The 26,229-nt window shown below is 47.8% G+C and overlaps 13 protein-coding genes across 13 annotated transcripts; 6 read left to right on the forward strand and 7 right to left on the reverse strand.

Moving 5' to 3' along the window:
* Positions 1-13: 13 nt before the first annotated feature.
* On the forward strand, positions 14-2,086 carry N7503_001444 (uncharacterized protein; the record flags this gene model as incomplete). The annotated part of the gene is made up of 6 exons (XM_057060991.1): positions 14-26; positions 77-720; positions 938-1,008; positions 1,065-1,174; positions 1,286-1,367; positions 1,420-2,086. The coding sequence occupies 6 exons, from the start codon at positions 14-16 to the stop codon at positions 2,084-2,086; spliced, it is 1,587 nt and encodes a 528-aa protein (XP_056924953.1).
* Positions 2,087-2,144: 58 nt separating this feature from the next.
* On the reverse strand, positions 2,145-2,591 carry N7503_001445 (uncharacterized protein; the record flags this gene model as incomplete). Its single annotated transcript, XM_057060992.1, has 1 exon — positions 2,145-2,591. One exon carries the CDS (start codon positions 2,589-2,591, stop codon positions 2,145-2,147), a length of 447 nt encoding a protein of 148 aa, XP_056924954.1.
* Positions 2,592-3,464: 873 nt separating this feature from the next.
* On the forward strand, positions 3,465-4,131 carry N7503_001446 (Scytalone dehydratase; the record flags this gene model as incomplete). Its single annotated transcript, XM_057060993.1, has 3 exons — positions 3,465-3,524; positions 3,662-3,703; positions 3,766-4,131. 3 exons carry the CDS (start codon positions 3,465-3,467, stop codon positions 4,129-4,131), a joined length of 468 nt encoding a protein of 155 aa, XP_056924955.1.
* A 158-nt stretch (positions 4,132-4,289) lies between these two features.
* Positions 4,290-6,050, reverse strand: N7503_001447 (uncharacterized protein; the record flags this gene model as incomplete). Its single annotated transcript, XM_057060994.1, has 1 exon — positions 4,290-6,050. The coding sequence occupies one exon, from the start codon at positions 6,048-6,050 to the stop codon at positions 4,290-4,292; it is 1,761 nt and encodes a 586-aa protein (XP_056924956.1).
* A 990-nt stretch (positions 6,051-7,040) lies between these two features.
* Positions 7,041-7,386, reverse strand: N7503_001448 (uncharacterized protein; the record flags this gene model as incomplete). Its single annotated transcript, XM_057060995.1, has 2 exons — positions 7,041-7,212; positions 7,259-7,386. 2 exons carry the CDS (start codon positions 7,384-7,386, stop codon positions 7,041-7,043), a joined length of 300 nt encoding a protein of 99 aa, XP_056924957.1.
* Positions 7,387-8,154: 768 nt separating this feature from the next.
* Positions 8,155-10,202, forward strand: N7503_001449 (CocE/NonD family hydrolase; the record flags this gene model as incomplete). Its single annotated transcript, XM_057060996.1, has 6 exons — positions 8,155-8,440; positions 8,493-8,658; positions 8,723-8,982; positions 9,042-9,231; positions 9,290-9,443; positions 9,492-10,202. The coding sequence occupies 6 exons, from the start codon at positions 8,155-8,157 to the stop codon at positions 10,200-10,202; spliced, it is 1,767 nt and encodes a 588-aa protein (XP_056924958.1).
* Positions 10,203-10,393: 191 nt separating this feature from the next.
* Positions 10,394-10,786, reverse strand: N7503_001450 (uncharacterized protein; the record flags this gene model as incomplete). Its single annotated transcript, XM_057060997.1, has 1 exon — positions 10,394-10,786. One exon carries the CDS (start codon positions 10,784-10,786, stop codon positions 10,394-10,396), a length of 393 nt encoding a protein of 130 aa, XP_056924959.1.
* Positions 10,787-11,654: 868 nt separating this feature from the next.
* On the reverse strand, positions 11,655-12,797 carry N7503_001451 (NAD(P)-dependent oxidoreductase; the record flags this gene model as incomplete). The annotated part of the gene is made up of 4 exons (XM_057060998.1): positions 11,655-11,836; positions 12,182-12,264; positions 12,327-12,399; positions 12,455-12,797. The coding sequence occupies 4 exons, from the start codon at positions 12,795-12,797 to the stop codon at positions 11,655-11,657; spliced, it is 681 nt and encodes a 226-aa protein (XP_056924960.1).
* Positions 12,798-13,335: 538 nt separating this feature from the next.
* Positions 13,336-15,305, forward strand: N7503_001452 (alpha/beta-hydrolase; the record flags this gene model as incomplete). The annotated part of the gene is made up of 3 exons (XM_057060999.1): positions 13,336-14,104; positions 14,161-15,080; positions 15,147-15,305. The coding sequence occupies 3 exons, from the start codon at positions 13,336-13,338 to the stop codon at positions 15,303-15,305; spliced, it is 1,848 nt and encodes a 615-aa protein (XP_056924961.1).
* A 745-nt stretch (positions 15,306-16,050) lies between these two features.
* N7503_001453 (cytochrome P450) lies at positions 16,051-17,956 on the forward strand (the record flags this gene model as incomplete). Its single annotated transcript, XM_057061000.1, has 7 exons — positions 16,051-16,306; positions 16,369-16,681; positions 16,735-16,966; positions 17,024-17,308; positions 17,367-17,480; positions 17,562-17,725; positions 17,800-17,956. 7 exons carry the CDS (start codon positions 16,051-16,053, stop codon positions 17,954-17,956), a joined length of 1,521 nt encoding a protein of 506 aa, XP_056924962.1.
* Positions 17,957-19,203: 1,247 nt separating this feature from the next.
* Positions 19,204-21,261, forward strand: N7503_001454 (fungal specific transcription factor domain-containing protein; the record flags this gene model as incomplete). The annotated part of the gene is made up of 3 exons (XM_057061001.1): positions 19,204-19,764; positions 19,827-20,097; positions 20,369-21,261. The coding sequence occupies 3 exons, from the start codon at positions 19,204-19,206 to the stop codon at positions 21,259-21,261; spliced, it is 1,725 nt and encodes a 574-aa protein (XP_056924963.1).
* Positions 21,262-22,008: 747 nt separating this feature from the next.
* N7503_001455 (NRPS-like enzyme) lies at positions 22,009-22,523 on the reverse strand (the record flags this gene model as incomplete). Its single annotated transcript, XM_057061002.1, has 2 exons — positions 22,009-22,410; positions 22,470-22,523. The coding sequence occupies 2 exons, from the start codon at positions 22,521-22,523 to the stop codon at positions 22,009-22,011; spliced, it is 456 nt and encodes a 151-aa protein (XP_056924964.1).
* A 300-nt stretch (positions 22,524-22,823) lies between these two features.
* On the reverse strand, positions 22,824-25,394 carry N7503_001456 (uncharacterized protein; the record flags this gene model as incomplete). Its single annotated transcript, XM_057061003.1, has 3 exons — positions 22,824-23,207; positions 23,258-23,758; positions 24,069-25,394. 3 exons carry the CDS (start codon positions 25,392-25,394, stop codon positions 22,824-22,826), a joined length of 2,211 nt encoding a protein of 736 aa, XP_056924965.1.
* Positions 25,395-26,229: the final 835 nt, after the last annotated feature.

Genomic DNA, 26,229 nt, shown 5'->3' on the forward strand with positions numbered 1-26,229 from the left:
TAGCTGAGGCATAATGACCACTGAAGGTGGGCAGAAACTCATTCTATTAAGTTTCTAATCTTCTCACATTTCATAGACGGGTATCATCCGCGTTTCTCCGACTCAGCTCGCGCAGGGGCGGCGCTGCCGGATGACTTCCTTAGGACATTCAAGCAATCTCTGCTCGCGGATTACAAAGGGTTTGTTGGATCCGTGGACTTTGTCTCTTTCGCGCTTCCAGCCTCAAGTCGTTCAGCAACGAATACACCAGCCCTGCACGTACAGGCTTCCAGGCAACTACCGGGTGTCAATCATGACGTGGACAGTGATAATGAACTTCACTGTGAACCCATCAACACCTCAAAAACAGTTCCTGGAATTGGTTCAATGGGCGTTAGTGATTTAAACTATCCGCTTTCTCTATTTGATGGCCTTCCGGAACTTCCCCTCGCGGGCATCATCGAGGACCTCACTCGCACGTTCGAGATTGGCTTCCTGAAGAAAGCGCCCTTTTTATCGAGTCTATCGAATCTAGACAGCCCTATCCTTGCTGGACTGACGGGAAGAGCTCCAGTCCCTCCATATCTTGCCTTTAGCAGAGCTTTGATTGGGACGTTGGTCTCCGAGCGCCTTGACTATCGTATTTGGGCCGATAATCTCTACGAAACAGCCTTGAAGCTCTTTGTAGGCTCAGTTGAGCTTGATAATAGGACATCGAGGAATATGCACTGGTATGAAGCGGTAAGTATGACATTTCACGAAGTCTGACCTGAAAAAAAGAAAAGATAAGACAAATACTAACGATGAGACGAAAGGGAATACTGTTAGTGATATACGGGACGCTACACTCAGATGTTGCACTTTGGGAGACGACTACGATGGTGAATGGATATTTCTTGGCGGTATGGTCACAATCCTTTTGTTGAATACCCCCTACTCGCTGTTCTGACAATATTAGCCATACAAACGCCGCGGTTTTCTGAAGATCATCGACTCACATGCAACCTTCGACTATCAAGATATGAGTCTGTAGGTTCAACACACTCGAGGGAGAGGGCTGAATCGTGATCTTGCTAATGAAGCAGAATAACCTCGTTTTATTTTCTGGTGGATATTTTACGGGCGATCCATTTAAATACGCCTCCATCCTTCAACCAGACAGACTTATCGTTCCCCCTCACAACACCCTCGGCTGGTAGGTTTGAGGATCTTTATAGACAAATTATTGTCAACCGCCAGAGCCTCCCTCGAGGTTTATCTCCAGATGAATATCTATTGGCACTGTTGTGTATTCTGTCGGAAACAGTTCAACTTCTCCGATTCCTCGGGCCATTCGCCGACGAGACAATCCAAAGTAATCGGACGGGAGATATCCCAACTATGCATCTGTAAGTGGGTCGGAAAATGACGTGCACATGAGGCTAAATGAGCTACATTTAGCATAAAAGGACCCTATCTTCCGTCTTCCGCGACCCGCGAGTATCTACAGCAATCAGAGGCTTTGATACAATCACTTGACGTATGGCACAGCTCGGTTATCAATAACAATCCCGCCGATCTCAGCGAAGGTGAACACTTCGAAGCTATTTCCGAAGGCGATTTCAACTCCAATACTCTCAGGGTGCACAAAAGTGTCCTGCCATTGGCATATTTTTGTCGCATCTTACTGGAAATTGGCCCGCGAGCATTGGAACTGCCAAATATTGCTGGCTACGATGGACTGCCATCCAGAGGACAAAGCCCCCATTCTCCTCCCGATGAGCAGCCCCATCGTCTTGGTATCCATATCAGCGATACTGCCGTTGAATGCGCCTGGAAGGTCCTAGACGCATTGGATGATGATGAGCGTGGCTCAATCTACACAGAGACCACAAACAACGACTCTTTGATTGCCCTCTGGCTTCCACTGGTTGTATTCTACGCGGGCCTTGCAGTATGGGCTCGCATGCAAGAGGATCAAGACCGAGGAGTACTCAAGGGAGCTCAAAATTCAGTACCGGCTCGTCGTCGACTTTTGCGATCGTTTCAAAACGAACTAAGGAGGATGGAAAAGCAGTATAAGAGTGCCTCACGAATGGCGGACGTCATCAAAAACTTGAGTCCTTGATATCCGACAGATATTGTTTTCATATATACATGTGCTAGTGAGAATTCGAGCAGTAACATCACTGGCCATATGTGGCCGCGTACCATCCATTGGCATCTTGACCTTCAACCACGATCTCCCGAACTTCAATCAACCACTTTCCGTCTTCAGTTCTTCGGAAGACATCCTGCCACTGGCCCCAATGATCAATTGTCGATGTACCAGTCATAGCGAAGAAAAGCGATTTTGTCTTTGCCTCCGTCTCACTTGAAAATTCGATATCCACACTGGTGAGATGGTGGCGGATAAAGGTTGGTGGTTTGCCTTGGACGACGGTACCCATTTCTGACGGGGGAACCTCGGCTCCATTCGGGAGACGAAAAATGCCATTGGAGTGAAATAGGTTTGCCATTTCAGAAAAGGGGGCATTTTCGCGTGCCATTATGCAGTATTTGTTAAGAATTCGTTCGATCTCGGTAATAGCGATGACTCGCTCGATGGAGCCTGGCTTGTTCAGGTCAACCATGGTGAAATGCGTTGGATGGAACTGGTTCAGATTGGAGGGTAATGGTAACGCGAACGTTTGGAGGCCTGGCTGGAGTTGCTAGATATTAATATGGCTTGCCTGATACCACTACGCAACCCACGAGGTTCTAATGTGGGGAGCCGAGAAACAAATAGCGGGGTACATTATTGAGAAATAGTGACTCTGGTCGTGTAGGTCAAGTCAAAAATACATAATTTGATTCGTTTGTCTCACCTTCAGTCATGAACACCCAGTATTTATTAGCGTTGATCAAATACTATCGCCCGTAAAATCCCTCGGGGGATTGGAAAGCAGGTATCATATCAGAACAGTGTGACTCAGTTTATGACGGCTTTCAAAAAATCATGACAATTGATTCATAGTGGATCAGGGCGATGGTCTATATTCAAAGTCGCATTTTGGTGGCGCTCAAACAGAGCATAAATTCAACTCTAAACCCATAGTAGATGCGAACAAAGCCGACAGACGGAGGATCGTCATTCGGTCGTCCCACGCCGGCCGAAGAAATCAAGTGGGGAACCGGTTCAGTATTCGGGTGCCACAGACACATTTCGCATGGATCGGGAATTGACTCGGGACTGGGGAACTTCAATACACCAATTGTAACATTGGAAAGGCATGGAAGCGCCACGTAAGGTGGCGTAGGCTAGATAAAATCATTATAGCAGCCGCGATTACATCGTGGGGATTTCTCCATGAGGGGGCGATGCGCGTGTTTTCTCTTAGACAAACTGTCGTCCCTTTGCAATAGTGAATGCAGATAAGACAAGCGATTATAGTTCAACGTCGCGATACCGAACTCAGCTTTCCCCATCATATAACACCATCGGTCTCGCTACTAGTCATCACGATATGAGAAAAGACAGTCATTCTATTTCGTTCGAAGGTCTGGAGTTTGTCACCTTAATTTCTGTGTGCATTTCTGATCAAGGATTTCCACGTAGTAGACCATCTTCAACTATCGAAATGTGTCTTCGACTGGGCAGACAGTTATGATCAAAAGGTGTGTTTCTTGGGCTCTATTGAAGCATGACTAACCTCCCCACCAGGACTGGAATCGTTTGCGCGGCATTTCGGCTGCCCAACTGAAGGTATGCTTTAATTGCCCTCTGTTCCGGTCTAAATGGCGCTTCAATGCTCACTATCTTTCCAGGTTGACTATCGAGAGGTCCTAGGGCCCGACGACTACTGGCCCGAAATGTCGCTCGATGATTTCGTTGCGAAGATGTCGGATCCTAAGCTTCTAGGGAATCCTTCTATACGGACTCAACACCTTATCGGTGCAACGTGGTGGGAGAGAATATCCGAGACTGAGGTCATTGGACACCACCAGATTCGTGCAGCCCATCTTCGTTACAAGGATGAATCCTTGACCGAGGAAGTCAGGCGCGGTCACTCCCATGCCACCAATGAGCTCTACTACCGGAAAATAGAAGGGACGTGGAAATTCGCAGGCCTTGCTCCATCTGTGCTTTTCAACGAGTTTGACTTCAAAGATATATTTCAAAGCCATACATAATAGCAGTGGCCTTTGTTGTATAGCATGTTAAGATCAACCATATGCAATGATGGGATATACATATTCTTTCCTAAACCGATTGATCCTGTTCCGGACACTCAATCAATATATTGGTGTCCAAAATAAAATTGATAAGCCGTTACTTTCCATTCAAGTGATTATACACTATCTGCATTAATGAAGCGATCAAGGTACGATGAAAGCTTGGCATCATGTTCTTCGCCACGCCACGCGACTATTCCATCTGGGCGAACCAGGACAGCTCCCTTTTTCTCTACGCCGCATAGTTCCCGCCAAGTTCTATCACGGTCAGTCCACCCTTTGTTGCCATCGATGATCTCGATCTTGACAAGGCAGGATTGCTGTGCAACCCAATCCCACTTGTCGGTGGTCTCAGTAAGCAAGACAAATTCATGATGCTGGAGGAGATCTCTGGTGGATGAAATTGTGCTCCCACGTTGAAGCCAGGCATGAGGAAGGTGGTGTCCAGGAATAGTGGAAGGTTGGTAAACAAGATCATTGAGAGTTTCATCTGCTTTGATTTGTTTATCATAACCTGTTCGTCCTCCTTCGGAATCAATATCTGCCGAAGGATAAAACCACCCCATCTCTGTGCCATGTGCACTGAATTCGCTGTCCAGCACCCGTTGAGCGTTTTCGATCTCCGCCCTGACTCGGGGATAATCCGCATGAGTGGGATCGAGGCAGACATCAATGGCCTTTTGGTTTTCCTCGCAAGTCTTGTCTATAGAGAGACCGACAGCCCGGTCCATAACCCCACCATGACTTTTCAAATTGTGGAGACTAGATTTCGCCACGCGTTGGGCAATGGGGCGACGCTCTTGGTCATATGTGCTGAGCAGAGTATCGGGTGACTTTATATGGCCTCTCAGCACGAAAGCTAATTTCCATATTAGATTAAAGGCTTCTTGAATGCCTGTATTGAGACCAAGTGCTCCCCATGGTGGGATGCGGTGGGCGGCGTCACCAACTAGAAAGACATTCCCAGCCTTTGTTCTAAATCGCTCCGCGACAATGCTAGTCACAAACCAATGACTGACACTCTGCAGATCGATGTCAAGGTCATCAATGTTTAGCGTTCGGCGAATTCTTTCCACCGTCAACTGGGTATCGAATCGTTCGGGATCCTCTGGAAGCATCGCACATCCAAAGCACCACTCCTCAGTTTCTGGATTCGAAGGATAAGGCCCCAGATGATATAAATAACCAGATTTGATACTACCTCCCGTTGCCGGATTTATGAACCAGCTGATGAAAACCCTAGGGTCTGGATGGTGCTTCAAAATAGGTGCCCGGAAATGTGCTGAAACCATGTCAAATATCTCCCTCTCGCCTTCCCATTGGATTCCAAGCCAATCTGTCACCATTCTTCCTCCATCCGCACCTAGGACATATCTCGTTTCAACATCATATGCAACCCCATCCGCACCCCGAACATTCAAGACAACGTGATCATCTTTTTCGTCCAAACTTAGGACTTCACTGCCATACTTCACACCATTCGGATTGAGTTCCAGTGCGCGGCGCTGCAAGATCGGCTCTAGACGGATTTGCGGAAGTATAACATACGGCGAAGAACTGGCAGCAGCATAGGCAGCTTCATATTCGCCCTCACCCCACGCATCTCGTGAGTGAATTTCCCTCCCATCCGGTCCCAAACTGGTATACCATGCAGTGCGACTGTAAGTTTCCCTTGGAGCAGCCTGTTTCAAAACGTCTGGCTCGATACCGATGTGTCGGAAGATTTCAATGGTGCGTTGGTTCAAGCCACAAGCCTTAGGATGGATCGAAGTGGACGGGTGGCGTTCAAAAAGAAGGTGGGGTATATTTTGGAGAGATAACAAAATTGAAGAAACCAGCCCGACAGGGCCTCCTCCGATAATCACAACGCGTTGCATAACGCCTCGGTGAAATTAGAAAGTTGAGCGATAGGAAAGGAAGCTCTACCGACTATACGACGGATAAAACAATTGAAGATTCATATAATGCGACTAATGCATGAATGGAATAGAATTCTGACTGAGCCTTTACCCCCAGGTACCCCGCTTGGCCAAGTGTTATCTGTACGGTCTGTGGGGCTAATCAAGCATGTACCAGATTGTAGGGTCTTTTCCTGTCTTGCAACAAACATTCAGAACGCATTGGCCGAGTCTATTGCTTTGATGTTGGACTACGCCAGCTGAGTTCCATTGGCCACTACTATCTAAATTCGCGGTAAATCTCCAATGTTCGAGGGACACAATGAGGCCCACATTGAGCATATTCTTCATATGTTGGTATTTAATTAGGCCGCTTTCAGCAGAGTCTACGAGTGAAAAGAAATTGGCAATTGTTGCTCAATGCAGAGGGGTATATGGTGAGCATGATAGTATTTTCTTGCGATAAAAGTATATTATCAGTACCGAATCAACCTACTCTGAATGGAGGAGTTCAATTCGAAAGGCATTTTTAATATATGGACCAAGCATTGTTCCACAACTGCGCGTTGTGGTAGTGACTTTTGAACATAACGTCCTCGATACATTGCAATGAATGTATGATAATCCAAGTCGTCTTCAATGGCCTCCATACGACGGGCCATATGAGTGGATAAATTGAGAGCGTCACCGGGTAGAAATTCGTTAGCGGTTGGAGCCATCACCCCCACAAGGCGAGGAACGAATGCCTGCATCATGACGCCGAGATATTCTCTATCGCTTGCGGTGCAAGAGCGAAGATCACTTCTCCCGAGAACGAGAATGGAACTACAGAGAGCGTTTAGTTATGACAGCAGAAGAACGAACACGATAAGTTGCGTACATGTAAAGAAACGGATCCCGTGCATCAAAATCCATTCCGATTTGATCACTGTTCGTCAGCGACCAGCGCAAAACATATAGAGGGGGTAATCACTTAGGTATCTCGGCTGCGACAAGGGATGGCACAGACACATTCTTTAAAAGTCTTTCCACCAATGCTTTTGCAGGAAGGCGGCCTTCGCTTTTGCCATGTACGTCATTGTATACCCCATCGCGAAACTCGTAACGTGACGAGGCATCCCGAGAGTTTCGACCGTAGAGTCTAGCTTTGTCAGACACAAAGTGGAAAAAGAGGGGCGAAGACGTACATTCGACCTTGCGCCGTGAAAACCACGATGTTGGCTTCAACAGTCATTTGCTCGGGAACTGGAGCATCCCCATGGTTCCCATGGCAAAAGAAATAGCGCAGGGAGCCTTGTCCGTATGTTTCTCCCATTGTTCTAGGCTCAAATCCACAGGGTTGTCGTTAACACCAAATTTCTTTGGGTTCGGCCGCGGGAGCGGGCCATTTCTGCAGGTTCCGCCGACTCGGATTTACCGGGTCAATTGTAAACACGCGCTGTTTACGACACTAACGTGACTGATAGGTACTCCACAGGCAATGATGTTTATGTTAGAAGTCTTCTGACCGCCAAGGGACATTTTCAGTGTGTGAGCTATATTTTTGGAAATGCCATTACTTTGTTGTTGAGATCTAATCCCGATCATGATCGGGTCCCACCACGCGGGACCGGAAGAATCGGATTTACGGCCGAACTGGCTAGTCAGAATCAGGATTAACGGGAATATGTGCGCAGATCGCGATCCTAACGAGGGAATGTATTAGGGAGATCTCCATACCCCACGTCGCCGTCCACGAGTGACGTGATGTATGTCTACGGGTAGCTCGGATGACTTGTATCAAAAATGACAGGAATGTATGCCATTTATCATCTATGTCGGTACCACCCCGATATAAAAGCTGTTCATTAAATGAAGTTCCATAGGAGAATTTGCAGATAGGAAGGTGTTTTGAAACGCAAAAGTGTTGCTGGTGGAGTTGAGAATATTCGCACCTGTGGGGAGCCGACCTTTTGAGGCAACTTCATCATGCTGGCGGGACCACGGAAATATGTTGTGCTGAGATCGCCCCGCATTCCATCAGTATTTCCACCCTTTCTTTCGACGCCCCCCTTTGATCCTCACCAGAAATCAAATTTCAGCTATGTCGCTAAAAGTAGGCTCCATTGAAGTCTTGCAGTGTCCAGTTAAGGACCCCGAATCTTCAGATCCCCGATATGACGGCCCAGAGCCAAGTCTCACAATCCTAGAAAAGGGATTCAGGAAGGATCCGGATGCAGCAGCCTTCCAAGCTGCCACTATTTTTGAGAAAGATGTCAAACTCAGTCTACGGGACGGTGTAAAAATCCGAGCGGACATCTTCCGTCCTAACGATGATGTCAAGGTTCCTGCACTGATCGCCTGGAGTCCATACGGTAAAACAGGTCGAGGTATGTCAATGGCTCCGCGAACGGCAAGCCTTGAGCTAAGAATCCTACGCAGGTCACTTCAATCTTGATGTTGTTCCCGGTCGCGTTGGTGTTTCAAAATCAAGAGTTTCAGGCTTTGAAAAGTTCGAAGCACCTGATCCTGCCGAATGGACTGCCCGTGGCTACGCAATTGTGAATGTTGACGCTAGGGGTGTCTATGATTCCGAGGGAGATATTCGGTACGTTTTGGTCTTGCGCAGTTCTTCTAGGTTGAAGTAACCACCCATGCTAAGTAGCACGTAGCTGGTGGGGTTCAGCCGAGGGCAGAGACGGATATGACGTTGTGGAGGAGCTTGCAAAACTGCCTTGGTGCAACGGCAGCGTTGCGCTTGTCGGCAACTCCTGGCTTAGTATCGCACAATGGTTCATTGCAGCTGAGCGTCCGCCACACCTGAAGTGTATCGCTCCTCTAGAGGGGGCCAGCGACATATATCGTGAACTTCTCTGTCGAGGTGGAATACCCACTTGGCCATTTCTTGGCTTTGTAGCTCAGACCATGTGTGGTAAGTTCCCTTTGAAGAACGAATCTTCAGATGCAGATCCACTGATGCTCCGGAAAAAGGTCGAAATGAGCAGGAGGATGTGAAGGGTATGCTCGACCAATATCCTTTGATGAACGAATACTGGGAAGACAAGCGGGCTAAGATGGACAAAATCAATGTTCCTGCTTATGTTCTGGCGAGCTATTCTACGTTCCTACACACAATGGGCTCTTTCAGAGCATTCGAAGAAATCAGTCATGATCAAAAATGGTGAGATTCTTTGTCAAGTTTTCTTTTATGTTGTCACTCGATCTCATGAACATTACAGGCTACGGGTTCATCCATTTCAGGAATGGTATGATCTTTACCAGGAGAGTACCAATGATGAACTTCAGAAGTTCTTCGATAAATACACGAAAGGGCTCGACAATGGCTGGGAATCGACTCCAAAAGTCCGAGTCTCTCTACTTCGTTTCAATCAGGTATGGAAGCCAATACAAGCATCAAGGAGCTGCTGACCAATAGAATAGGATCCTATCATCAATCATGTCCTCGAAAATTGGCCTGCTCCATCTACTACCTTTCAGGAGTTGTATCTTGGCGTAGACGGTCTTTTATCCTCGGCGGTTCCAACCGCTGCGGGTGATATTTCGTACCAGTCAGACGTCAAAAGCCTGCAGATGGCCACCGATACCGAAGAGCTCTCATTCGAGTATACGTTCCCTCAGAAAGGTTGCATTCTAGGCTGCTCGCGAGCAATCCTTTTTGTGTCTTGTGATGATTCGGATGACATGGACGTTTTCGTCCAGCTACGCAAGGCCGACGCAGACGGGAATCTGCTGGAGAATATTAATATCCCTCTAGAAGATCTGAAGATTGAAGCAAAAGACGTCGAATCAATTAATCCATTGAAGTACCTTGGTCCACCCGGGGGTCTTCGTGCTAGCCACGCTGCCCTTGACCAAGCTCTGTCCACCACATCTTGGCCTGAGCATGACTTTTCATCTCGAACTCCTGTGCCAAAGGGAAAGATTGTGAAATTGGATATTGGAATATGGCAGACTGGGATTGTCTTTGATGCAGGCGAGAAGCTTATCCTGAAAGTATCGGGTCACAACATGACTTTGGCTGAGTTCCCCCCACTGAGAGGACAAACACCCAATGCCAACGTGGGACAGCATCACATTCATTGTGGAGGCGCAAACCAGAGCAAATTGATCATTCCCTTGGTGGAAATCTGAGAAGGAAGCCGCTCTTTTATATTTCCACATGTCCAAACCTTGGAAGCTTCTCCAAGTGTCTAAATCTATTATTCATCATCATGATACAGAAACTATGCAAACCAACCCTTGAGATAAGGATTACGAATGCACATACTGAGGTGCTCAATATCATATCATTTCAAATCACACATGTCACTGAATAACATCACTCACTCATATGGTAAATACAACGCGGACTTGCCATTCTCGTAGACTTCTCTAAAGACCGCACGATCAAAGAGCTCGTACAGACCTGCCGGCATCAATGCCGCGCAATCAACACTCTTTTGCTCTAGATCAAACACTAAGGCTACATGCCCTTGTCGTCCGGGCCCTATCCAATGTACCAAAAACAAATCCGGACGAATCTGGCGCTGTTGGTAGGGAAGTGCGAGTACTTCAGTTCCATCCGGAAGAGGTGGAACCGTGAAGTAGACTAGTTCCTGGCTGAAACTGATGCGATACTGTGGGCCTGTGGGATATTGGTACTCGAATGTGCGGCCGACCATACCAGTCGTCTTCGGTCCGCCGACTTTATCAGGAAGATGGTTTGGCTTGAACATGATGAGCTATGACACTTGAGATCCATAAATTGGTAATTTGGGGCGGGTCATTACGTCGGGAACATTCACTGCTATATTGTCCGTTGGGGTAGGCATGTTGAGGCAAGGAAGAACCTTGAGATGATATTGAATATGAATAAGTCTGTAAAAGGGTTTCAATTCAGCTTGGCTAGTTGAATGTAGGAATCTGGAATCTGGGCATGCACTTTGCAAACTACTTAGCAATATATATAACAAAACAGTCTGCTGATCAAGAAACTGGATCATGTGCATTTTGTGGGGTAAGCTTCAGTAGGTAAACATAACCGACGGGCATTTCCCCGCGATTTCCTGGGTGCCAAACTTGTCTCATTTACCAATTTCCCCCGCCGGGAAGAACCACATAACGGCATAATACAGCTCAGTAAGCCACCCAAGCCGTCGTAAGGGAAAACCTGAAGCTGGGACTACTTTGAGCTCGTGGGGGGGCGACAGCCTATCGGTAATTATCGGCCCCGCATATTCACCCCGTCATAACTCAATAACGCGGGACTAACGTGTGGCTATCGAGTAGAGAAGCGGGGGTATGTAGCAACTTCGTGGTCGGTACGTTCTCGAACTTGAGCTACAGAGTTTGGAATCCAAACGTTGAAGGACAATTCTTATATATAGCCGGCGGAAATGAGTATCCGAGACGTTGGTCATGCATCGGGTGAAAATAGACAATTGAAAATTCTCCTCGGCATTCTGGGTTTACAATAGCTTGAAAATTTCCCGATTTCGTGATAAAGGAATGGAGAATGAAGACTGGATACATGGAAAGAGCGAGATCTAGGACCTGATGGGTACTAAAAAGATACAACCGGAAGACTTGGCAGCAAGAGACAGCCTACCAATCTTTCAAACCAATGGGCCCGGTACATGTCCAATGCTTGTGGGTCAACTTATTGTTCTCAACCTCGTCCACAATGGCTACCGCCATATCTTCGTTATAGATCCCGTTGTCAATCCCATACTCAGCAGAGCCCATAGTATCATCCACATGTACCTCATACTTTCCAGTTCGAATTCCTATTTGGGCAAGGAGATTAGCATTTGAAAGGCCCAAAGATCGAATGTGTAACTACCTTTATCACGCAACTGCCAAGGGGGTGACAGAAAGCTCCATTTGGTCTCTTGTACGCCTTCCCACATGGTGAGCGCTGCTCGAGAGCAAAAGATAAGCCCAACCGTAGTCCGATGGGTAAGGTTTTTCTTGGCGGACCGCAAGAACCAGCTAGCAAATGGCCTGAACAGCCAAGAGAACCCTGCAGATCATACGATTTCTCAACAAATTTCCTCAGGGACCAGAAACTGAATACTGGGGGAACTTACAGCCAGGATTCTCACGATTTGATCTTGCCCACTTGAACGTACGAATGAATGTACCGAATGCTCGCTGCCCATGATCAAACATGCGTGTAGCCATGTAGTCGAGATGAACATCGGGCCATGCGTACCTATAAGTGGTTGGTGACTGTCTCCAGCAACATAATATTGACATGCGTTTCCTTAAACTCACCAGTGCTTGAATGCAAAGCTTTCATCATCACACAATTGGACACCATTCTTGTAATAGAGCGATCCAGCGCCACCTGTGCGGATAATTAGACTAGCATCAGAATTGCCATAGTATGATCACACTCATACCAATAATGATGAAAGGACCGCGATAGGTCGATCTGAGGATGGCCATCTTGATATTACCATGGCCTTCCACGCCTACAGTATAGACGGCTTCAAAGTCGGACAAGGGAGGAGCAAAGGCGGAGACGACTGCGTCAAAACCGCCATCAGATAAAATCTTGCTCAGACCTTTGATGTCGCTGAAGTCACAGGGAATGCCGCCGTACTCTCCAGACTTGGGCCATGTCTTAGGAGGCGAACGAGAAATTCCGACCACACTGTGACCTCTGGATAGGAGTTCGTCCACAACGCACGATCCACATTGCCCTTTGGGACCCAGAACCGCAACTCTGAGGCTTTTCGACATGATCGTAAGTGACGTCGTTGTTTCTGCTAGTTTGTTTCGACACAAAAGAATGCGAGGGACTGGAAGTGAAGGGCGAGACGGAGATTGAGAAGAAACAAAGTCAGGCCCTCAATTAGTCAAGGTATTAATCGCGCTTTAAGCTCCCTCCCTGGATCGATCATGTCTACATTTGATTGGTGACCATAGTACGACCCACGTACCCGAATGTATCATGCGCCCCTAAAACCACCTCCGTCGGCCTGCCATGTTCCCCGCTTTCCCCGCCATTTTACCCCGTCGGAGCCCCACTTGCACTTGCATCCGAGATCGACAGTGCTGGCTGAGCTCTATTGAGGATTGAGTGGAGACGTGACTTCGACTTTACGAAATGATTCTTTATGGATTGGAGCTCTGATTTGACCTACCTGTTCTCTCGGCTATTTTTTCAGACAATCTCAGCATCCCTAGGTCCTCACGGTCTCCTACTCCTGTTCACAACCACTCTGCCTCGACGGCTCCATACTGTCAAACTTCCCTTTTCCGCCTCATCAGCTACATGATGGTTGAAATCCAACCCCACGCCGATTTCCTGGCGTCATGTCAAAAGAACAGAAAGAAAGCAAAAGACTATATTCAATTTCGTTCTGCCTTGTCTCCAGAAGACCCTAAGGCGCGCTTTCCGGGGTTTCGCCAGGGACTTACTACCTACAAGGCTGGACAGCAAGTGGAAAAAGGCGCGAAGCCCTTGCCCGTTGACATTCTTATGCACGAAAGCATGCCCATGCTTCTTTCTGACGGCACCAAACTGTATTACGATATCTTCTTCCCAGCTGGTTACGAGAACCTTGAAGTCGTTGACAAGCACAAGAAGATCCCCGCGTTAGTTGCCTGGAGTCCATATGGCAAGCAGAAGGGCGGGACACTCTTGGACGACTTTCCGTTCCGTGCCGGAGTACCCAAGCATTGGCTGTCAGGTCTACACAAATGGGAAGGGCCCGATCCTGGATTCTGGTGTGCTGAAGGATACGCAATTGTTAATGTGGATACACGTGGCGCCTACACCTCCGAGGGTGATTTGGAAATAATGGGCTACCAGGAAGCCCAAGATGGAGCAGAATTCATTACTTGGCTTTCGGAGCAGCCCTGGTGCAATGGCAAAGTCGGGCTCACCGGCAATAGTTGGCTAGCGATGTCGCAGTGGAAGATCGGAAGTCTGCGACCCAAAGGCCTTGAAGCGCTCGCGCCATGGGAGGGAATACAGGATATGTATCGTGACAACACGTGTCAAGGCGGAATCCCTGCCGGTGAATTCCATAATTCGGTTGCCGGTCAGAGAATCCTACATCAGCGTCTTTCATGTGGAAACAATGCTGACAACAGACAGATACCCTCGCTAGCTACGGGAAGCTTGAGGACCCACCTAGTGTTCTGGCTAAGTATCCCCTATTCACCGAATACTGGGAAGACAAGAGAGCCAAATGCGAGCAAATTAACGTTCCCACGTACGTGGCTGCCTCCTGGACGAACCCAATTCATACCCCGGGGACGATGAGGGCTTACCGATGCATCCCTGAATCCGTCCCTAAGTGGCTTCGAGTGCACAACTCACAGGAATGGCCAGATTATTATGCAGATTCCAGCTGCCGTGACCTGAAGAGATTCTTTGATTACTTCTTAAAGGGGGTGGAAAACGGCTGGCTTGACACGCCTAAGATCCGACTCAGTGTCCTAAACTTTGGGCTAGATGGTCTGGATGATACCCTGAACAGGGCGGAGACTACTTGGCCACTGGCTCGAACAAAGTACCAGAAAGTTTATCTGAGACCTGACGGAAAGATGAGCCCATCACTTTCAACCGAGTCGGGTCAAGTCACATACGACTCCAAAAATGGAAAAGCCACATTCCGGTATCGCGTACCCCATGACATGGAGACTACAGGACATTTCATTGCTCGCATCGCAGTGTCTTGCCCATCCAGCGATGATATGGACCTTTTCGCTCAGGTGTGCTGTCTTCGTGGTCGCTCTGCATACAAGCAGGGTGTTCTCACCATCCGACCTGACAATATGATGGTGATTAAATTGTTGAAGTTGCTGCATGACTGGCAAGTTGGCCTTCAGGGAGTTGGCATGTTGTTCCATTGGGGACCAGCAGGCCAACTCCGGGTCAGTCATGCCCACCAACTCAGTGAACATGCTACTTCTTTCGAGCCGCTTTATGCCCATGTCGACCGTGTTCCATTAACTAAAGGGGAGGTTCGAGTCGTGGAGATTCCACTCCGTCCTTACGGGATGTATTGGAGGGTACGTACCGCTCTACGCTAAGCCAAACTGTGGCATTTCGTAAACAGACCGCTGACTGCACATTAGAAAGATGACATTATGGAGCTTACGGTTGCAGGCAATCCAGTGCTACCATTTCCAATTCCGGGTGTCAAGCCCTTGCAGGGAACAAATACTGGAACTCATATCATTCATTGCCTTGATAGAGGAGATGACAGCTCTTGCCTTGTTGTACCATGTACTTAGTATAGCGTCACGGCTACCTCAAATCATGGACAGTACCCCAAAATCTCAAGTCTTGTCAATGAGCAAGAAAAATAATCTCGTGGCATGACGACTAAACTCCAGGGGTTGGGAGCCTATTGCCAAGGGCCGGCATGTTACCTTCTATAGAACCGTGTCGCCAATGTGGATGGGAACTTATTAGCCCCTTTTTCACTTCTGCTATTTTTCATGTTCCATGTCTAGTGCATCATACAGGATTCTTTGTTGTGGTCCACTTCTTTCCAGCTATCAATTGGGTAGCTCCCTCTCCTTCGGCTTAAGCAAAATCCGCCCGCTGACAAAGTTTCTGTCCCAATGGCCCCCACACGAGTTGTGCAGTTATGTGGCCCATTCCTAAAATCCTCTAGTATGTGCATATGTTCTCGCTGATTTCACTTTGGATAAATTCGGCATCGGGTATAACGGCAACCCGAGGATGATCCCTTCTCATGGGGCCGACGGGGCCGACGGGGAATCCGAGTCTCCACTCATCACTCGTGTTGATTGGCAGGTTCTGTATTTGTCCCCGTTTAAAGTGACGTATTGGGCCCAAGACCGAAACCTTGGAAGATGTATTGTACCGTACTATTCTGCAGCGGGACAAGTGACCAAAAAAACTCTTCTAATAGGCCGCCAGAATCGATGCCATAAGAGAAGCATAATTTCCGCCATCATGGCTGATCTCTTCAACACAAAACCGTTTCGATACAGGGGATAGTAAGACAAAATGGCCAGTCAGGCAATCTTATCATCTTTATGGGGTGTTTCCGATGTGGGATATACAGGAATGGCCACTGTTGTAGCTGTGGTCATCTTTGTGGCGCTAATTGCTAGGCTTGCGCTTCGGACATACCGCACGCAATTGCATCCTTTGAGTTCCTTCAAGGGACTTCCAGAGGCATGCGTGTCGGAAAATTGGCTGTACAGGGTAACAAAAAGCGGGAGAGCAGAACAAACTTTCGAAGCTCTTCACGAAAAGTACAGTATGTGTTCTGCTAATTTTCTGCCCAAACGGGAAGCTGCTGATCTTTTATTTCAAATTTAGACACAAAAGCGCTTCGGATTGGACCTAACGAGTTGCATATTACCGATATTGAGCTGTACAAAGTGATCTACAACCAATCCAAACCCTTCCTCAAGCATGCCCCATTTTACGATGGGTTCAGCACACCGCACACTGTTTTTGCTGAGCTCGATCCTCTTTTACATAAGGAGCGCCGGCGCATGCTGAATCCTTTGTTCTCGAAAGTTGGTGTTTACAAGTTGGAACCTCTTATCTGCGAGAAGATCTATATGCTATCGGCCAAAATCACTCGGCTTTGCGCGACCAAGGAAATTGACGTCTACAACGCAGTTCGGTGAGTCTCAAACACCCCATGCGAAGTAACAGTACTCTAACTGCGCGTGGCAGCCTCTTAACCACAGAAATCATCACAGAGTTTGCCTTTGCGAAATCGCCTAATCTCATTGAAGAGAGGGGGGATGAAATGGATTCATGGTTCCTTGACGCTTTCGATGTCGGCTCCAAGAGTATCGTCGATCTACAGTACAATGCAGTCCTCCGAAATATCGTTTCGATTCTTCCAGCTAGTGTGGTGAAATTTCTGAATCCCCAACTTCGCTCTATTCTTGATCTTCAGGAGGTATAGTATTGCAACCCCATTATATCTCTATCAGCAATACTGACATACACATGCAAGTTCGCGGGAAGCTGCATGCGATACTGGCAGACATCGTCTGGGACCTCTTCTTTCCCCGTCATCTTTGATAGCCTGAAGTCAATCTCAGATGATGCTAAGATTTCTGAAGCAATGGATATTCTAATCGCCGGCGCTGATACCACTGCATCTACTCTTACGACTGGATTCATTCATATCCTGTCCAATGACAAAATCAAAAGCCGTCTTGTGCAGGCCATTGATGAAGCGATGCCAGACACAGGATCGCTAATTTCTCTTCAAGCCCTGGAGAAAGTAGAATATTTGGTATGTGACGATCTTAGGACAAAGAACCCCAATAAGAACCCTGCTGAGAATTTTCAAGTCGGCATGTGTGAAGGAGTCAATCAGAGTGGGCATGGCCGTACCAGGTCGTCTACCTCGTGTTGTTCCACATGGTGATCCATTCGTTGTTGAGGGCAAAGTTGTTCCTCCGGGCGTAAGTTCAGTCTTGCTTGTAATAGATGTTTATTTACTGCACTGTGAATAATACTGACGAAATATCCCCTGCGAATTATAGACCGTTGTTGGTATTTCAACATATACCATGCACGTTTCTGAGGATGCGTGGGGACCCGATGCCCGTGAGTTCAACCCGGACCGTTGGATCGGGCCCGGATCCAAGGGCTTGGAACAGTGGATGTGCACGTTTTCCAAAGGCGCAAGAATGTGTCTGGGGCAGAAGTAAGTCTATAAAATCTCGAAAAATTGCATAATTATATCCTGTTTCACATCGACTCACATCTTTATCATTGCAGTGTTGCGCCCGCTGAGATTACTCTCGCATTCGCTTATTTGTTCCGTAACTACGAACTAAGTCTTCCCAAGGGATATGTTAAGCCAGATGCCCTTGACCACTTCACCTTGGCGTATCAGAAGCCCGGGTTACCTGTTGTGTTCAAGCCTCGCCAGTAAAAGCATATGGGGCGTGATCATGGAGGCCGCGGGTATTTCGGCCTGTCTTGGAAGGTTAGCCTCTGAGCCCTCGACACAAGCGAGTTACAAAGTTGAGACTTGGAGTGTCTTGGCTTTTTTTCAAAAGAAGAAACCCAATTTCCTTGGATGTATAATATTAGCCCAGGTAGCTTGTCTCCAACTGCGAATTTGAACCCCTACCTACATAACGTTGGAACCTGCTTTTACCCTTGATAAACCCCTTAAGCCACAAATTTCCCCACTGCGCCACGAAGCGGGGTTACCTGTAGGCTACTCTAATATAGGTAATATGAGTGAGAAGCGCAGAGACGTAACTTTTGTAGTGGGGCATTTCCCCGCTTGAAGGTCATGTGACCTCAAGGGCTGCAGTTCCGCGGATCCGCTGAGTACGCATGCCCAGCCGCTCTTCAAGGTGCCTCAACTCGCGCCTAATTACATGGGCACTGCCCTGCTCTTTCACAATGGCAGATTTACCTCAAAGGTCTTCATCAAATTACCAACATGATGCATCATACCTTTACTCACCCCCAAGCGCCAATGATATCCCCTCTCTACCGAGAAGGTACAATTGCAGCGTCTGCTCCACGTCTTTCCATCGCCGTGAGCACTTTGAGCGTCATGTTCAGAGCCACTCTAAAAGAAAAGATTTCAAATGTGATGTTTGCGATAAAAAATTTACGAGGAGGTAATTCGTTTCGCTAGTCCAGGCGCATGCAGATGGACTTACAGTTGTCTCTAGAGATACATTGCAACGCCATACAGCAATCCATGGACAGGTAGCAACAAAAGTCCAGAAGCCTTTGTCAAGGGCACCACGTGCTTGTCTCAATTGTGCCAAGTCTAAACAGCGCTGTTCTGAGTCCCATCCATGTCATCGCTGCAGTCATAAAAATTGGACTTGCCAGTTTCCCAGCAATTCAAAGGAAACGGGACCGCGAGGACAAGAAACCCTTCTGGAGACCACTGAACCAAGGATAAGCATTCCAAATAATCGAAGATTATTGCTGAATGATCTTTGTGAGCCATCGCTTGTATCTGCGATCTCCCCTGCAAGCACAACTTATTCGGATCCCAGAGATCCAGGCAGTGTCGCTTTGCCGGGCGTGGCATATGTAGACCCTGTTGTCCCAAACCAGCCCGAGCAAATAGCGCAATACAATGATGCTCCTTCTTTATTTGAAGCATTCATGCTTTGGCCGATGGATGATGCCTTTGAGAATTACAATATGACTGGTAATCACTCCAGTCTTCAGACGACACCTGGACCCACTGGGACAATCGCACAACCCCAACTACCAGCAATCTCACATGGAACTGGGACGGCCATGGGGTTAAGGAATGTTCTTAAAGAGCCCTCAAGACATCCTGCCGAGGATTCAATGCCCCTCTCCAGTGGCCAGTCGGATACTTTTCTACGAGGAATTGACCTCACAGAGGAGGACCGCGACATTCTAATTTCCGAGGACTATGTACACGTCACTAAACCATCCAACGAAATCTATGAAAGCATGCGTGTTCTGTATGCTGATGTGAGTCGGTCTTCCCCTGAAGCATGTCTGCCAAGCCTCCCCTCGCTGGACATTATCCACGCATGCACGCAGCTGTATTTTGAACATTTTCACCCGTGTTTTCCAATCCTTCACCAAGGTACCTTTGAGGCTCGAAGCTCGTCATGGTTGCTGTACCTTGTCATAGCCGCTGTGGGTAGTCAGTACTCACGACTTTCAATCCGGGCAAAATTATTCGCTGATCTAGTCAAGATCGTTCGAGTAGCCTTGCTTCAAAAGGTATGTTCTCAGCTTATATTCAGTACGATACCATCAGAGTTGTTCTAAAAACAGAACAACAGCTCAACTACGCGTTGACGATGCAAAACAATCTTGAACTAGCCCAAACAACCCTCTTATTCAACATTGCCCTCCTCTTCGGCGGCTCACGCGAAGGCATGATGCATCTGCAATACCAACGAAATGTGCTGGTAACGATGTGTCGGCCTCTTCTTGTTCCCGGAATCCTGTTCGCAAAGAGCTGGATATTATCGAACACAAGCGTACCGAACGTAGATTGGAGTCGATGGGTTGCGACCGAGGCTTGGAAGAGGGTTATTTACTTCACATGGTGTAAGTCAAGTCTTTATTGTGACTCTATCTCCTATGTCCCGTTACATTTAATTGACACAGAACTCGAAAGTGATGGAATGCTTCCAATTGATCTTGTTAGATCTTCCAACTATCATTGCGGTTAGTGACCTGCATATAAGTATGCCATGTCATGATGAACTATGGCGGTGTGAAAGCTTGCATGAGTGGGAGCGGGCCAGAGCCTTTAACAGAGGTAATTTAGAACATCAATGCGGTCGAGAGCAATTTGTAGCTGACTTGGCCCGATCAGATCCCCAGGAATGTCCCGGCGTTCTTTCCTTACTCAAGATGGATGTTATTGACCATGAGCGCATCGACCAACTAAGCGATCCTGCGCTTTTGATATCGACCGTTTCGGTGTACGTTGCCGATAGGCAAGCTTCTCAGCAGCAATCATTGCAATTATTATCCGGCACACACACTATACCGAACCACCAGAATGTGGATTTTACAGAATCAGTCCACGCTGCCAGGCTTGAAGACACCGTCGATACCATTCTTGGTAGCTTGCAATATTCTGCTACCGAATGCCACCACAACTCAGCTATTTGTCCCATTGTCGCAAAATTGTCTCTCATCCTTAGGATGCTCCGCTTCATCAAATACCGCCCATTATATCTCTCTTCGGGGTGGATGGCCCAAGCCGAGGAGGTTCGTGCCGCCAGGCAACATATCGACGAGCTATTGCATGCAGAACCTAGCAAAGCTCGTCAGGGCCTGTTACATGCTGCCCAGCTGTTCCGCATAATTCGTTCCCAGCGTCAATACGACCCCTTCGACTCTTTTATTCTACTTATGGTTGTTCTATACATATGGAATTACGACAAATACGTGGTTTCACATTCCCCTTGGAACGGAGACAACGAGGAAACTCTCCGAATCGATCAAAATATCGACGGAGATTTACAAGAGGAATGGATTGCGGGTACAAAGCGCAAGCAACTTCATATCAGTGGAATAGGGGTCCTCAACGGCCAGGATAGCATGTCCCGCATCATCAAAGAAGCAATGAGGATCTTGAATCACGACAAAGCTTGGTCGCGCCAGGCAGAGGCTATCAAACACTCATTGCATCAAATATTGAAAGGTGGTGCCCCGTCATTTGCCGACGTGGAGGCTGCGACGAATGAGACCGTTACTTAACACTATAATTTGAAACTAAGGCTAATGAGCGGACTTGCTGGCGACCCCTTTCCAATTTCAACCTTCGCATTTAATGAACACTCTTATGCACCGATCTGCCCCACTTTGGCCAGACTGCGTTGTCAATGCCCAGTCGTAGTCCACTTTCTCGTCACTATGCAGACTGCAGCCAGTGGGTCTCCCCTTACACTAGTAGCTGTAACAGGCTACATACTTGGATACAAGCTCGATGATCAGTACCCGTAATAGCAGTTTTGCCTTTCGGTTTCGTGGTTCGGAAGTGAACTCGCGAGTTGTAAGCTCCGCTTAGTCACTGTGAGTTACTTCATTTCTCCAGCGAGGGGCCGACGGGGCCGACGGGGTTCCCCACATAGTATTACGGTTGTAGATCATTACTATAAACGCACTCCAGCTTGGTCATTTGTGTCGCACTATCGAGAAATCATTAAAACAAGAGTAATGTCAAATTCGTTTCACTTAGCGTGAGCTGGTTTCATTAGATTCGTAGCTACATACCATTATTCGTCCTTACAGCATAAATAATAGGGGGTATGTCATCGCGATGCTTCTAATAACGTAATTCCCTAGCGAGCGGAACACCCCAACCAAAACGCGTCAATTAATCAGCCCGTTCTTCTTCAACCAACCACCATACCTCTAATTCGCTCCTAAAATCGTCAAAAATAAGTAGAGTAAGAGGGGCGTATCTTACTTGATATATAAGCTATTAAAAAGTAAGGAAAATTGTTAATTCATAAGGCAGTAGATATATATAATTTGCCATATCTCCATGATTTCTTCGCCAACAGGGCCAATTTGTTGCAACGTTGGCGAGGCCACTTGAGCATTTGTCACGTCCAATGCTGGCATTGTATCATTTTGCCAATTGACAAGCATCCAGAAGATATCCAAGAGTCCCGCAGCAGGAGGCTCACGAAGATCGGCATTTTCGCCTTTAACCAGGAGCTCCATATCTTGTACCCATTCGTCGAGGGCAACCACGCTAGCATCGCATGGTTTAGCCACCAGCCCGGTAAGCGACTGCCACTCAGTGGCTGCAGAGGTTGTGATATTGTAGACTGTCAATCCAGGGTCAGTTCGGTAACGACAATCTCGGACAATCTCCGTCATAATTTGAGCAGCAGCATCCTAGAGAATGTCAGTGATCCTTCCACAGGTGCATTGTCTAGATTGCAGTCATCACGTACGATCCGAAGCCAGTCCACTTTAAATGGGCCCAAGCTATCAGGGAGCTTGCGCATGGTTTGCGACGACCGTACCAGAAACGGAAGCCAATCGCATGTGTTCCACATGCCTACTTCAGAGTGAGACGGCCCACCAAGCTGACCGACACGATGGATTGCGATACGCAACCCGCTACGTTCAGATGCAATTTGGTAGAGATTTTCGCCAACAAATTTCGACTCTCCGTACCCCTCTGCCTAAGTGGGCCTTGTATCCCCGGGAGAGTCTCTGGAACAGTTGAACCCAGAGTCACAGGCTGGGACATGACGGCTGAGACAGAAGAGACGAAATGAAAGTCTGCATTGTGAGAGGATTGTTCAATCAACTTCAATAGTCTTCGCACGCCAACGATGTGACTCGCAAAAACTGGCAATTGGCTGGTTGAAGTTGACAAGCCAGGCATTGTGTATAACAATATCAATGTTCTTCTTGAGAAAACTGTACTTCTCTGGTGTCAGGCCCAAGTTTTCGTCCCTTAGGCTGCTCAGCCAGAACTGCACTCGAGATGTTTCTGTCAACCAGGTGCTAGACATGTTCTTCTTGTCAAAGTTTGCAACTTGTCGCTCTGCTGCATCCGCAGTTGGATTCAGGCAATATATCTGCGTGATTGATGGATCCTGCAATAGCATATTGAGGATATAGCTACCCAACTCACCAGTAGAACCGGTCAAGACAACAGTCAACCCACCAGAGCCAAGGAACTGTGCTTGTTGCCAGTTGATTTTGTTATATTATCCTCCCGTGACCAGACCTGGGCTTGAAGAGAATCGGTTGCAGGGGTGGACCCGTGAATGCGCTGAAAGAGAGTCTGGGCCAGCAATGGGACACTTTCCAGATCGTAGATCATGGCACTAGTCCAATCCTCCCTCTCTGTACTCACATGCAATTTATTTCCAGCTTGTTGCAGAATCTGAGCAAGCCGGACGACTTGAAGCGAATCCATCCCTAGAGCGGCTTGGTCACTCTCTGAGCTGGTAGTGTCCTGAGCAAGAGTTTGCGCAATCTGATCTTGAATCCACTGCTGGATCTCCGAGAGTTGCGATCCTGGGGCCGCTTCAATCTCCCTAGGTTGCATCTCAATTTTCTTGGGAGCATGAAGCTCGGCCAAGTCGATCTCGTATATTTTGGCAATTTCGCGTCTGCGGAGCGTTCCCTTAGGTGATAAAGCAAAGCTTCTTCTCTTGAGAGGCGAAAGCAATGTGACTTGCAAAGACTTTCCCGTGGGCCGGTAAAAGGCTGTTCGCTTGTTCAACTAGAGGCCAGAGTGTCCGCTTCAGATCGTCAAATGTCCAACAAGAATCCCAATGTGAGATCTGATGCCTCTGGGGGATACGCTCCTTAATAGGTACGTAGAGATGTTATTCTATGCCTTGCCCCATAGTTATCTGGATTGATAGAGAATCGGAGCAAACATGACATGCAATTAAAGAGACTTAAGGTACAGATGAAGTTTAAACTAATTGCCACCCTTCAGCAACCATATCATCAAGGTGTGCGGTCAAACAATTGGTTCCATCAAACACATGGAAAAAGCCGCCAACTCCACCTGTATCGCAATTCACAATAGGTGCGCCACAGATACCTTCGCAAATAGCGCTATTAATACCCCCAAACAACGAACTGATAGTATAAGCCTGCCACTTTCTGAAATCAAATGGTGGATGTCCCGGGGGGCGCTTTGGCTTCATATCCATAATTCCATACGCTATCACAGTGATTAGGCCTGAGCTCATTCCATCAATCTCACTCCATGTACCCTGCTCGATCTGGTCACCTCCCAATAGAAACCTAGGAGGCTCGGCTTGGAAATATGAATTGTTCTTGTAGCTTTCAGCTGCCGCTGGTGCTAGACTGACGAGGGAGATGTCAAGCTCAGGCCTTATATCGAAGACTTCACCGATTTTGTCGGCGGTCGCGCGAGGGTGATATACTTTATTTGAAAGTAGGAAACCATGATTTGCAACTGTCAGGGCATACTCACCGTGAGAATTAACCATTCTCACACCCGAAGTTGTCGCAACATTCGCAAATTCGTTCGCGGATCCTGGATCGCCAAACCCACACTCTAAGCGACAGCCTGGTGTGAGGAATGAATCTCTGAGATAGTTTGCGTCGTCTTGGGGCAGAGGCTGACTCGCATCCATGTGCTGTTGAGGATCTATTACTCGCATTCGGCTCTGATCTTTCATCGCCATATAGAATGGCTCTGGTTCATGGTGGTATAGGGTTGTCCGACCTGCGACAACACCCGGCAGTGACATTGGCTTGTAGTTGCGGCCATCTCCGTGTGTCAATTCCACGATTGTCCAGTTGGGCAAATAGAGGATTGCTCGCACATCCGCGAGTGGTGCCAGGGCGACCAACATGGCAATCCTTTGTTCCTTTGTTGGGAATTGCATCTTGGGCCAGCGCAAAGCCGCAGGATATGGGTCCAGGACCCGAGGATTTGGATAAGGGGCGCGAGGAAGGCTTTCAAAGTGGGATTCGCCAGTCCCAACAAAGTACACTGGCATGCAGCCGACAGTAAGAGGTACTGGCTGTGGTGGGCTATTAGTCTCAATCCACATGAACCAGCCGGATGCCCCGCGTCTTCCATCCCCAAATTTGTTGCGGATCCAAGCCGACTCTTCCTGCGTTGGGAGTCGAAATTCTCGATTATGTTCGTCCCAAAGTGTAAACGGCGCTCTATCGTTCATGTGGCGCGCTCCCCAACCGCCAGGATTCTGCCAGCGTTTTGGCTCCGAATGAGAGTGTGTTATCGGCGCTAGGGGCTTCACGGTTGGTCGTGAGCGAAGAGGATTGGGCAAAGCTCTGGTGTAGATATCAACATATGGCGAACTCGTTTGCAGCCGCTGTACCTGCGGCGATAAGCGAACTGAAGTTGCCATGGTTTTCGAAGTCCAGCAAAACAAGACACACAAATCAAGAAGGCAAAAGGACGAAGTGTTTATGAAATCAGTTCCAGAATGATGCTGATCAAGAATATTAATCGATCAATGTGAAATCAGTGGGCTCAGATAAAGGTCAAAGCTGAGTAGATCGAAGAGTTGGGTGAGTTTCCGGATCGACTGGCGGAGGAAAGTATGGTAAGTTTGGGAAGGTGGCGCCGTCGATTCTTATGGAACGGCGGGCTAAATCAAGGATATACGTAAATATGTGTCCTGAACTTGTCACACGCTACTTCCATCTAGATTTCAAACTGAAATAAGCATTGATCACGTTATAAGGGGCTAATCAAACACCTTGTCTTATACAAGGACGCGATAAGGGTTCAGCAATGAGCAGCCTTGACTTTCTGACAGACCCAACGATAGAGAGCACTAGTGTGCTCCCCGGCGTTTGGGCAAACCGAGCCAAGAACTGCCAATAGGATCGCTGCAAACGGCAAAGCAAAATGTTGGGAACACTGCTCAACTCGTTGATAACATTGCCGCTACTACGCGAGCCCACGGTAAAATGCCCGGCCAGCAGAGGCAAGGCCAAATGGTCGTGGACAGGTCCGAAGTTTGATCAATTTATGGAAGACGATATTCTTGGTTTGAAAGTCACCGTGGATGAGAGAAGCACGATTTCTTGGTTGATAATCCCCGTCAGAAAAGAATTGAATCATTTCCCCCACGCCAGGGACCTTTCCAAGAGGCCTGTGGGTGTGGATTTTGACTACCTCTCGCATCGTTTGAGTTCTGAGGATCGCAGTCAGTAAGGGCTTTGTGAGAAATTGCC

This window comes from Penicillium pulvis (genome assembly GCF_028828015.1).
Source record: "Penicillium pulvis strain IBT 33274 chromosome Unknown contig_12_segment0_segment0, whole genome shotgun sequence".
NCBI classification, from domain to species: domain Eukaryota; kingdom Fungi; phylum Ascomycota; class Eurotiomycetes; order Eurotiales; family Aspergillaceae; genus Penicillium; species Penicillium pulvis.